Source organism: Corvus moneduloides, chromosome 1 (assembly GCF_009650955.1).
Source record: "Corvus moneduloides isolate bCorMon1 chromosome 1, bCorMon1.pri, whole genome shotgun sequence".
Taxonomy (NCBI): Eukaryota; Metazoa; Chordata; class Aves; order Passeriformes; family Corvidae; genus Corvus; species Corvus moneduloides.
This window is the reverse complement of record NC_045476.1, coordinates 135235626-135248631: the sequence shown is the minus strand read 5'-3', so window position 1 is coordinate 135248631 and position 13006 is coordinate 135235626. Positions and strand designations below refer to the sequence as shown.

Sequence of the window (13006 nt, the reverse complement as noted above, 5' to 3'; positions counted from 1 at the left end):
CAGTTTTCAGAGCAAACCTGAGTTTGAACAGTTCCATTAATTCTAAAGTTGATTTTTTTTTTTCTTTTGCTGTGAAGGAAATACACCATTGTGCTTGTTCAGTGGTTTCCCCTAAACAAAAGCCTGGAGCACAGGTGGACACTGAGGGTTAGCAGATCACACCCCTAAGCTGAAACTGAGAACATTAGGTGGGCTGAGCAGGACAAAGAAAAGTGTAGGTAAAAAGGAAAGGGAAGTGATTATGTACTTCAGCTTTGCTTTGGCCATTCCTGAAGTATAGAGAATTGATCCTGCCTTTCCAACAAAAATGAGTAAGGATCAAATAGTGATACTAATTAATGTCTTACACCTTATCCTTATTTTCCTCTCCATGAGAGGATTCAATTTCACCAATACAGGCACTTCTACTGACTTTGTATATGCATGTTTCATGCTCCTTCATGACATGTAAGCTGAGCCCTGCTGACTGCACAGGGAAGGTGTCCATGGTGCCCTTCCACTGGCCAGACCAGTCAGACCCTTCACTGTGAGGAGTGGGACTGCTGTGGTCCATATTGCCATGTTTTGATAGCATAGCTGAATCAGCCAAGTATATGGGGGGAAAAAATATCCAGTACAGCAGCAAAATCTTCAGTTTGGATGCATATGCCTATAAGGAGCATGTGCTTTCACCCCTTCAGCTTTGAGAGCACTGAGGAAACTGTGCAGCCATAAAATGCACTGTATTGGCACAAGATATGTCTACAGTAGAAGGCCCTGGTTTTCAGCAGGATTTATCTAATGCCCACCATGCAAAAAGCAGTTGTGGGCAAAAACAGGCCCCAGAAGTTGGTTGAAACCCTAAAAAGCCTAAGTTGGACCTTGTCATTTCATGTGATTCAGCAGAAACACTTTCATAAACTGTAAGTTGATACTTCAGTATCTTCTTATTGTCACAGTTTCCTGTGATATCTGTATAAAAAATAGTAGAAATAGTTACATTTTAAATTGATTTAAAAATAGACTATTTTAAATATTCCTTGGCCCACAAATACTGCATTTAGGTACTGTGTATCGTCTTTAAGGCCTTTTCCAACCCAAATGATTCTATAATTCTGTGTGGTTTTTTGTAACATACCACTCCTTGAAACATCTCTAGAAAGGTGAGTCAAACCACTGAGTAGTCTTTGCAGTTACAGAGATACATTGCCTGAAACATTGGTGATGCTTTTTAATAAATTCATGTGTTGCTAGTTTGGATATAGTATCTTTTGTTTCAGGTCATTCTGTAGGGCAGGTTGTTCATGCATAAATGCAATTATGCAGAATTTCTTCCTGGCTTACTTTTCAAAAATGGATAAGGACATAGAAAACTGAATAATAATTGCTCTTTATAAAATACCAGAATCGGAAAAACTTCCAGAGAGAAAATTCAGCTTTTAACTTTCTCTGCTCTGCATTGGTGCAGGCTCACTTGCTGTTTTGTTATTTCCCAATTAGGTAGAAGTTTAAGTGTGCTAATGTCTACAGTTCCCTGCAGACTTTACAAGACGTAAAAAATTCATATTGTCAATATTTTCTCACCTATTAACTTGACTTTTCATCTAGGGGAAGGACTAACATTATTTTAAGCTCATACTTTATTGTAGTATTCTGAATAAGAGCTGTATTTCCCAGATGGTAAAAACTGGAAACGTGATCCATACTTAGACTCCTGTGAAGGACCCAGGGAAGCAGGATTCCTTTAAAAATGTAGGCCTCTGCTGCTATCACATTTGTAGGCCTTTTTGAACTGCTCATGCTTATTATCAATTTGACTAGCATTTTTAGTGGAAGTTGGCCTGGATTTTGTTGGCCTTTTCTAATTCCTCATGACACAGTTTAAGGGACTTCCCAAGTGGTCTGTCACCAGAATGTGTATCTGAGAATTTCAGATATGATTAAATTGAAGATAATAATATTTTTATCATCACAGAATGGCCTGGGTTGGCAGGGACTTTAAAGATCATCTAGTTCCCTGTCATGGGCAGGGACACCTTTCACTAGACCAAGTTGCTCAGAGCCCCATCCAGCCTGTCCTTGAACACTTCCAGGGATGGGGCAGCCACAAGTAGTCGCTTCTCTGAGCAACTTGTTCCAGTGTCTCACCACCCTTACAGTAAAGAATTTTTTCCTAATACTTAATCTAAACCTACTCCCTTTCAGTTGGAAGCCATTCCCCCTTGTCCTATCTCTACATAATTATTTACATTATATTGTAATTATCATCAGTCAGTCCTCACTGTGATCTTACACTGAGTGAGAAGAAGGGTTGTGTGTGTTTGTTGTACCTCTTCAGTTATGTTTATCTCCATTCTGCCTCAATGGCGTCCTTACACAGAGGTCATACCAGTTCCTGTAATAAGTTTCAGTTATTCCATTTTCAATATTATTGTGAAACATAGTTCTGTTCCCTGCAGGAGTGTAAAGTCTGTTAATGATTGGCATTTGTATATTAGCATAATTTGTAGTAAAAATTCATGTGCCTTTTTCATTAAGGGAAAAGAAGGCCAAAAATCAGAATGGAGATCATGAAAATCTGATGAATGTGGTAAGTATTTATTTCTGGCAGCTTGTGTCTGTCTTGTGGTTGGTTTGTACCAAGCTCCTTGCAAAATACCACAAATTAGAAAACAGCTCAGGAATTTCGAGGTGGTTGAGCATGGGAAACTTTAAAAGTTGCAGAACAGGAAGAGGAGGAAAACTTGTGTAGATCCTGATAATCTGCACTTTCTCAGTGCCCTTTCTGACACCACTGTTCTCCAGCTCTCCTGCCTGTCCTTCGCTCCGTTTGCAGCCCAAGGGCAGCGTACCCTTTGTCAGCTGCTGTCTTCTCACGGGTTAAAGCCATAGTAATGTCTGTTAGCATAAAGCTTGGAAAGGACATCACTCTGGACATCTTTGCATTCATCTTTTTTAACATCTGTAAACACAGGCACTTAAATCTTTGAATCTAGTTGGCATGGTTTGGCTCTCCTGCCAATAATACCTGCTAGTCAGAGCTCTGGAGATGAGAATGAAATTCCTTTCATGTTTATTCATTATTCTGATCCAGTGGTCACTGATTTGTGTTGCAGCCTTCCGACAAGGAGGTTTTCAGCCATTCCATCACAAGTTCGGCTACGGAGCCTCCCCCAAACAGCGAACAGAACGGAGCACTCAGCAATGGGGAGGGTGAGTAGTGGCAGCCCCTGCGGGTGGGATGAGCCAGCGGCACCGCCCCAGTGCTCACAGCTCCCACCTTAGCTGCACCTGGTGATCCCTCAGGTTTCAGGTTTCTAGCCATCAGCTTTCCCAGCACACAGGCAAGCCATTTGTCTGAATACTCTGCGCACCTCTGCAGGTCTGACACCAGATCACACAGAACGTACAACCAAGTTAAAAAATGCCATGAAGTCATTTGCCTTGCTGGAAAGTCAATGAAGGTGATCACCTCACGGACATTCCGGTGGTTTAGGCTGCATCTCCACTTCCCTACTGGGCATGCTCTGGCACAGCCCTACTCCCCTGCTCCCAGTCCTCCGTGCCAGCCAATACTAGGAGGTGCTGAGCTCTTCTCCTGGGCCACCAGGTCTGGGCCACCAAGCCATACCTGCAGATCGACAAGGCCATCAGGCAGAGAATGGGACATTCCCTAATCTTGGTAACCTATGGAACAGGGATAAAGCCAGAAGATGAAGTTGCACCTCAGAGCTTCAGAAGTGCTCCAGGAGGCTGTGGAAATATTTCAGGTCCTCCTTCAGGGATTGCAGCTTTGGATCACAGTCCTGTAGTGTGCTGTCACTTATATTTTTATATTTTAGAAAACAGGCAACATAAATAGGCTTCCTTTTTTTTCCTTAGTCTTTGCTTTGCTGAACACTCAAAATGATTCACCCTGGAGTATCCCTGGAAAATATTTTACTCAGCTGAACCTAAAAATAAACTCACCCTCAGCTCAGAGCCACTGGGAGCCAACTGTTGTCTTCACACTAACACCAACACCAGGGGCTGCACTCCAACTTTCAGCTCTCTCCTTGTCTCCTGCACACAGAGGCTAAGCTATTCAGACTTCACTCCTTAGAGACAAGTATCCAAAGTAATTTTTAAACTTTGTTTTTGCAGCTAATTGCTGCTGCCATCCGTTGGCTTGCTGTGTATGTAGGTGTGTGGTTCCCTGAGGGACTTGATGTGCAGAGCAAAGCCCTGCAGAATGGAAGTATTTCTCTCTGCCATGAGTCACCACATGTGCAGCTGTCAGAGCTGCTGCTAAAACGTGTGCTGTCAACCAGCAGACAGTTTTCAGACTGTCTGATATTATACTCAGCTGACACTGTGCATAACAGCCCTTCTGAATAACAGAAACCCCTGTGCTTTGATTTCTTACTTACACTTTATGCACTTTTTTGTTAATAGTTCTTTTTATTACTGTTTCTGCTAGCTTTTTGAGCAGGGGCAGGGCTATGGAAGCAGAACCATCAAATGCTGTGGTTTTTTCCCTTACCCAACCTGCCAGCATTGTCAACCTATGCCAACCCTTCAGCTACACAAACCCCTTCTGTGTTGCTACCCATAACCACAGAAGCACAGAAACTTGAGCTCTCATTGCTTTTGATTATCCCTTGCAGGCTGAATGGGGTGTGTGCTCTCTGGGTTCTGTAAAGGTGCTCAGCACAGCACAGAAATCCCTAGAATGAAGGACCAGAAAGGGAAAACTCCCATCTCCCATTCAGACAGTGATTACCATCTTACACCTCCAGTTCTGGCCTGAATTATGCAGTCGGGGTATGGCTCCCTGCAGGTGCTGACTGCATCTGCATGCCCTGAACACAAGAGAAAGTAATGTCCATGGCAACCACCAAATCAAGGGCACTGATTGCTTTGGCAACACTTTTGTCACCATGTCAAACACACTGAAGGACACAGAAGAATGGGTTGTTTTTGTTGAGATAGTGCCATAGGAACTGTACTAAGAATAGTAAAGCTGTTCAGAAGTGATTTTTTTAAGAAATAGTGTGAGGTAAAGTTATGTACCATGCACTACATGAAACGTGCTTGTATATCCCCATGAATGCATGCAAATATCACACGTGTGGTGTAAGATGAGAAGCCCCATAGATTCAGTCCCTAATACTCTCTAGTGACAGTGACATGTGGCCTGCTTCTGGGACCTAAAACAACATGTTCTGCCTAACACTACCTTCTGAAGTCTAGTCTTCTCTCTTGTGCATATGGCCAGCTTGTTAGTAGGTTGTCAACCTACATTATGTGCTGTGAGACTAAGAGAAGTATGGCACAGCCTTCGGTGGGGAGCTTCTGGTGTAGCATGCAGGGAGGGCTGAGCAAAGTGCAGTTCCAACGAGAATTTGGCCAGCATGTTAAACAAGCTGAGGGATGGTAGGGAGGAAGTAGGAATGCTTTCCTTTGGATTCCAAAGAATGGGGAAATGCAAAGAGGAAAATATAACAAGGATTTTTTTATCTTGGTTTGAGGCCTCACACCTTTTTCCCATCTGAGACTACTGAGCACTCTGTAATCATTCAGTGAAACTGAGTACAAGGCAGCTGAATATCCATGCACAGTGAATGCTGTTGCCATATAATGTGATTTGGGGGTGTACAGATTATTTTAGATGTTGCGAGAAAGATATTTTAACAGTAGAGTGCAGAACTGTCTGTAACTGAAACCTTTTGATAAGCAAAAAGCATGCTGATCACTAAGCATTTCTAGGCATTAGTATCATTTATCCTTTCCAGCATGTCACAAAAACAAGGTGATGTAGAGAGTACCAAATCACACCTTTCAGTTATGCATTTGTTTGTAATACTTCTCTGTAATTTTCTTTAGTTCTTTCTGAGGACAGTACAGCCGCCTGTATTCAGCCTTATGAAGAAGTACAGACATCTGACCTACTAGATCAACAAGATAGTCTTGGAAAGTCTATAAAATGTCACCAGAGCCGGGAACTACCCAGTATTCCTCCTAACAACCCCATGGAACCTATCATCTCATCTAGAAATGCAGAAAATGATCAAGGTCTTGGAATGGAAGGGCCTTATGAAGTCTTGAAAGACAGCTCCTCTCAGGAGAACATAGTTGAAGACTGCTTGTATGAAACTGTGAAGGAAATTAAAGATGTCGGAGCAGTAGTCAGCATGGAAGGGAACTCTAAAAGCAAATCAAAGGCTTCATTGACAGTTTCTGAAGGTCAGAATCAGATTCCTGAGTGCAGAATTGAGTCAGCAGAATATGCATCTGTTGACCGAAATAAGAAGAGTCGCCAAAGTGCAAATTCAGACAGTCCTCTCGACAATATACCAGATGTAGAGGATGAGCTTCCCCCTCCAGTACCCATGAAACTTCTTGATGAAAATGAGAATGTGCAAGAAAAAGAAGTGGAAGAAGAAGTGACAGAAGGAGCAAGTAAACCAGAAAAGGTAAATACTGCAAATACTTGTCCTCATCAAACAGCCAAATAATGATAGCGAACATATGGGTGGGAGAGGATTTTATTTTTCAGTAACAAAAAATAATAAGAAAAGAACCCCGCTCAAGATTAAGCAAGACTGTAAATGGAAATATGATATTGTACAGTGTAGTCTTTGTATTAGGGGCATATGCTCATTCTGTTGCAGCCCATATTTTTAATTGTTGCAGTTATGCTCTACCTAAGGCTCTTCCCAAATATTATCCAGGAATTGCATAGGAGGCCTCTGCTTCTTTGTTTGATGGTATTATACTTGTGGAAGCTACAAGGGGTGTCCAGTATCTCTGTCAGCATCTATTATTTCCTTCAGAAGCCCTCTCTTCTTTTTTTTCTAATGAAACTAACAAAAAGGACAGGGGGGCAGCCTTGGTGGATATCCTAACTTTAGATGTGCCTCCTTCATTGGGACACCTTGACTTAGCCGTGCAAGTGTTAGGCACCTGCTCGAAGTGACTCACCTTGTCTTTTGCTGTAGGAGAGAGGGATAGAGAGAGAGAGAGATCACAGCTGTACGCTTTTATATTTGTCAAATTCTGTGTGTCACATACAGACAGAGTAGGGAATTTCTAAGTGCTGGAATCAGAGCCAAAAGTTAAGTTTTCTCAGCAGCTTATGCTTCCTCCCTAGGAACGAGTTGTGGTGAATTCCTTGAAAAATAGAATTACGACATTTTCAACAGTTTGTTTTCCCATTTGTCTTTTTTATTGGAAGTCATTTTAAGGATCCTTTAAGATCATAGCAGAGACTTTTCATAAACTGTTGAGTTTGCATTTTCCAGAATGTTTACATATCTTTTTATTAATTGTGAGTCAAAGAACTGTAGGTTTAGCAGATTTTTGGTGTCTGAGTCATCAAATAATATTAGGTAGGTATTGATGAAAATTTTAAAAAAATTCTCAAGATGCAATGTGACTTTTTAATGTAAACATATACCTGAAAAATCACTGCAGAGCTGAGGTATTGTTACTTGGTTTTGGTTGTTCTCTTATTTGAAGAATTTCAGTAATCCAGGAAGAAGGCAGAAGAATCTCCTGTTAAATAAATAACTAACCATGTAACTTGTAAAGCACAGTAGAGTCCAAATGAATAAAATGAAGACCACTCACAATATAAAAATTGTTTAGCTGGACTCTTCAATGCACATTTTTACAAATAATGAGCTTGTTAAGTACAAAATTAGGATGTGATTGTCAACAATAATCCAGCAACACTCCCTCCTCCCACATTCAGGCCATAAGTAATTTCTAGTTAAACTTTTAGATAAACAGCTTTGCATAACAGTGACATTTTTCCTACCAGGTGTGAAAAGCCTTGCAGACAGTAATTGTATTTCCCAGGCACCGATACAAAGGAAAAGCCTGTGCTGCTCTGTAGCTCCCCAGCACACCATGTATGCAGTGTCAGTAACTGCAAGGAGTGGGAATTGATTAAAATGGTTCAGGTTTTGAAGGATTAATCAGGAGATGACACATGCAGTCCCCTAAGTGCCAGAAAAAAGGTGTTTGTCTAATTAAAATTTATTCAGAGCTGAAGCCACCCCGAGTTAAATCTTCGGCAGCATCAGATCATTCCCGTGCTCGCTGACGGGTATATGCATTATGCATCAAGGCGTGCGCCTGTCCTGTCCTTGAGAGCTACAGCTGCAGCAGAGTTGGAGATGGTAATTGATGGAATATATAAATGTCATTATTGTTGGCATTGTGTGGGGAGGTGGTTGTGGGATTGTTTTTCTGTTGTGATGATGATAATTTTTCCCTTTATTTTGCTGCCTGAAGCAATGCAGAGCAATGCCTGGCTTTTTTAATGTGGCAACCAAAACCAAGATGTTTATGGAAATGTATGTTTATATTGATAACTCTTTTAGTTAGACCCCATAGGTGTTTCTGGTTTTGCTTCCTCTCCTGTGAGTCTACTTAGCTGCTTTGTTTAGCATGACATCTGTATCCCAAACTCTTCAACCTTCTGCCCTGACCCTGATGAAGACAGAGGTTGTGTGTAAGTCGTGCAAGTCTCCCTCACTACAATGAGGGTACAAAGGAGGGACAGGCAGGGAGGCCACCTGTGTAACCAAGGCTTGTACCTGCCAACTGAAAGAATAGACTGTGTCTAAGCTGTTTCAATCTCACCATCTAAAAGAGTGCACCCAGTTCCTGAAGCACAAAAATCTGGGAGAGAACTAGGTGGACCAAGCCAGAGACCATTCCCATATATAACAGCATGAAAAGGACAAAGCATCCTTTTAAGAGCAATAAATGGATGAAAATTTACATAAACTGGTTATTGGCTGTGACCCAGCCAAATCCTTTGGAAGGACTTGGTGAAGAAAGACACCTTTAATAGCATGAGGCCTCTTACAGGCCTCTATCCCCTGCAAAAATTTGAGCATAGTTCTTCTAGTAATATTGGAAAAGCAGAATAGATTTTCTTTAGTTCCTTCTTTTATTTAAAAAGGAAGCATGGATCTCCTTTTTCACCCAGGTCTTTCCAGAGTGAGCACTGGTAGAAATGCTCTCTGTGTGTCCATCTGACTGCTGCCATCTGATTTCAGCCTTGCACAGCCTGAGGATAGGCAAAGCATCTCTTACAAATGCACCAGAGGAGAATGTTCTTCTTGTTCTGGTGCCCAAGTCAGGAGCAGCAGCTGAGCCAAAGAGCAAAAAATCAAGTGCTGTCGAGGAATGAAAGGAAAGTGGAAGGCAAATAAGGACACATGTTGTTTGTGTTGCTGCTGTTGAGATTTCAGCATAGTTTATAATGTTGCTAGGTACAAAATGTTTCAGAGCAAGTGGGATTTTTTTAAGTTTCCAATATAACAATATCTTCCAAAACTGATGTGTCACAAGCTTCACATTTAGAAGAAAGAATGCTATATCCAGGGGAACAGCACAGGATGGCAAACACTGTCGGGTATTTATCATACTTGAGTGGGAAACTGTAGAAGGGGTCCTGACACATGATGCTTGTAGACACACTCAATAACAGAAAAATCGCTGAAGAATTTTATGAGTACATGCTTGTCTTAATGTGTGAGGATAAAATTAGTAGCTTATTCCTCAGCACAAAAAATAATGCTGCAGATAGGAAAGACTAAAGTAAGTTGCTGTAGTGAAGCAGATCTAATACAAGGCCAAAATATATTTGAACTTTTCCTTGTTCTTTTTCTTTTTTTTAAGAGTAAACAAACCACAGGTTAAAGAGCACTGTTCTCCAGTCAGAAAGAAGCAAGGGAGTTAGTCTGTGTGAGGGAAGCTCTTCGGGAGCAGCAGGCAGAACTTCAGTGTGCTGTGGGCCAGGGTCTGTCAGAAGTGGCCAGGAACCTGAGGTTTGGTATTTACCAGAAGTAAAAACAACAAGAAAATGGAAGGAGGAAAGAATCTATCATAATGAGCCTTTGTCAAAAAAAAAAAAAAACCAAACAGAAAACAAGTTCTGTGTGCCTGGAAGTGGTATTTTATTGACTGTGCTAAAAATAGGTCTAGTCTTTCCATGTTGGCTTGTACTGGAGGTGGTATGAAGTATTTTAGTTGGAGAAGTTGTGTGAAAGTCCAAAATACGGCCTTTTACAGTGCTGGAAGGCTCCCTCTGAATCACTGTGGAGCAGGAGTCCAGGAAAGCCTTCTTGCCCCAGAGAGGAGGCATCCCATGGCTGCTGTGTAGCTGCAGGGTCTTTCTTGTTGTAAAGGTCTGAAGGCATTTTTCATAAGAGCAAAATGCTTTCCCCCTGATGTTTCATGACCTGTTTTACACAGAACACTTTAGGTGCTTGAAATTAGACTTGATACCAAACCAAGCCCTCCATCCTTCAGTGTCTCTGCTGCATGACCTGGCTCCAGCTCAGGGTGGGCTACAGCAGGTCTGAGTGGTTGTGAGGCCAGGCTTCTGAGCACCTCTGCACAGGGGCTGCATTCCAGGGGTAGGGAGGACACAGAGCTCCTGGGCAGCACTTCCAGGGTCTACAGAATGAAGGATAATAATCATCAGGAAGGTGTCAGCTGAGTGTTGTTCGTCATCTAAAAGTATATCTGAAAATCCTGTGAAAGGGCAACTGGTGTATCCCAACAGCTGAGTTCTAATTGTTCAGAAGCCTCTGCAGACGCTTCGTAAGAAGTGTAAAGGCATGGATACACTGGTGCAGAGTTTGTTTTAACCATTATATTATTTTTACCCTTTCCAGGTCAGAACAAGAGCAGATACATTAAAAAGCTTTACTAACCTCAGGGCTGTTATCTCCAGAAAAGTACTCTGAATAGTGGGGATATTAGCTATGTATAATGGAACTTGAGAGCAAATGACCATAAAATACAATGTATTGATTGTAGTCGGAGGGTTTTGTTACAGATTTCACACTGTTGATGGGTAATGAGCCTTTTCTTTCTTTCTTTTTCCTTCTTTACAGAGGCTTAGTTCAGTGTCTTATAAGTCTCGAGAGGAAGATCCATCTCTTACAGAAGATGAGGTAGGTTTCTTGCATGAAATTCAGTAACTAACTAGAGACCAGTTTTTAGGCAGAAATTAGTATCAGGTCTGCATGATTAAGCAGAATCTAATAAAGGTGAAACTTGTGTGAAGGGAAAATGAAAGCCCAAGATTCTCTGCACAGAGTTTCTATTGCCATATTCCTAAAATCAGAAGTACTCTAACATATGGCTGTATCAGGCCCATAGGTTAAAAATGGTGTCAGAAAATAACAGGAGGCCACTAGGAGGCCACAATTAGTTGATTGTTAGGGTAATTTCTTGATTTGGATGACAGGATCTTCACAAGAAGAATAACCAGTCGCCTTTTGAAACATATGCTCCACCGTCCCCATGCAAAGTGTTTAGGGCTCTGGGAAGTAAACTGAAGCACAGTAAAAGCACTGGAATATAAACTGTTCTTTAAAATGTCTGTTGGTCAGATAAATGGAGGAGAGTTAAACAAAGAGAAAAGTTAAACATAAATAAGGCTGTTTGTGATCATCTCCAGTACACCCATGCCATTTATAAATATGTTCTCTGGACCAAAAAGTAAACACAAACTTGGCAATGAGCTAAGTGAGCTAATGCCTTCTGCTGGGAGAAGCATTCCCAGACATTAATGAATAAACTGATCTTGAACTGGGTTAATGTAATCTAATACTGAGAAGAGTTGAAGTATAGATGAGCAGAAAAGCCATTTTTTGTTTCGTCAGCTGAAATCAGTAAAAAGTAAGAAGTATTGCCATTTCCAAGTTGATGTCCCTCTAAAACGAACAAATAAACAAAAACCAACCAGCCCCAAAAACCCCAACCCAAACAAAAAACAAACAAAAAAAACCCAAAAACCAACCAGCCAAATCCCCCCCCCCCAACACACACACACACAAAAAATAAATCCCATAATTATCAGAAGTGTTCTGGTTCATCTGCATCAGTCTGCGTTGCCCAATGGTAATGGACATTTTCATGCCAATCCACTCTTTCAGTTGGATTGATACAAACCCAGAGTGGCCTTGCATGCTTGGGAAAGACTTTAAATGTAAGAGAAGAGCTATGTTGCATTGTGATGTTGAGTACCAGAGAAGCAGTGCAGGGAATTTCAGCCATCTGTCCTGTGCAAGGGCTAGTATCCATTTGGCCTGGAGAGGGAATCAAGACTGATAACTGTGCTTGGCACCAGCCCAGATAAGCCCTGAGCAGAAGGACACGTGTGGATGTGGGCTTCTCCTCACCTTTTCATGAAGGGCCACTTCCATGCACTTGTTGAAGTGTATCACCTCACCAGAGGGGATTTTCAGAGTTAGGAATGAAATGCTGGCTCCCTTTCTGGTGTTTACAGCTGAGAGGTTTCAGTCTCCAGGCTAAAGTTCAGATACTCAGTGCCTGAGAAGCAGCTCTTCTTGCCAACAGAGAAGACCTTGCGTATCAGTATTGGCACTATTTGCTGTTATCTGGTGTAAGTAATTTATCTACAGATTTTTAATGTTGTCTTCACGTGTGTTCGTGCCTATTTAGTCCTGCCTATAGAGACAATCATTAACTATTCTTCTATTGCAGTGTCTCTAAAAGCAGAAAAGTAGCCACTACCATTAGAAATAGTAACAATAATAATTTTAAAAGCCCTAAGGATCAGACAGCATCCTTCTCCTGCATTACAGCAGTTCAACCTGATCCTCCCTTTGATGCCTCTCCCCCTCCTGAGTCCAAACTGACTCCAGGACCATAGCAAAACTTACAAGAGCTCCTGCTCACAAAGCCATTCCCTTTCACCCAGGTCAAATTTTCTTGTCACGGATTTATATTCAAGGAAGTTTTACATTTATAAACTTACTTTATAAAACATTCTTTTTTTGAAAGAAGATCGATTTATAAATGCATGCCAGAAAAGGAAGGATTTGTAGGAAATAATTTTTATATTTTTTCAAGGAAAAAAACATACCGTTTTAGAAAGGATATGTTTTTATCAGAAGATCCTGTCTTTTCTTAAGTAACCAACATCGTTGTAGTACAAGACTGGTGCACAAGCTTTATGCCATGCTTGGATACTCAGCTGGTATCTCCTTTT

The 13006-nt window shown here is 41.4% G+C and overlaps 1 protein-coding gene across 5 annotated transcripts in view; it reads left to right on the top strand.

Annotated features, from left to right (window-relative positions):
• PAG1 (phosphoprotein membrane anchor with glycosphingolipid microdomains 1) overlaps window positions 1-13006 on the top strand; it is a 112428-nt gene that overhangs the window by 89985 nt on the left and 9437 nt on the right. For all 5 annotated transcript variants that reach the window (XM_032128211.1, XM_032128242.1, XM_032128227.1 and 2 more), the window contains 4 exons: window positions 2518-2569; window positions 3096-3192; window positions 5845-6434; window positions 10881-10940. In XM_032128211.1, the coding sequence (XP_031984102.1) occupies window positions 2518-2569; window positions 3096-3192; window positions 5845-6434; window positions 10881-10940 (799 nt within the window). The remainder of the gene's footprint in view (window positions 1-2517; window positions 2570-3095; window positions 3193-5844; window positions 6435-10880; window positions 10941-13006) is intronic.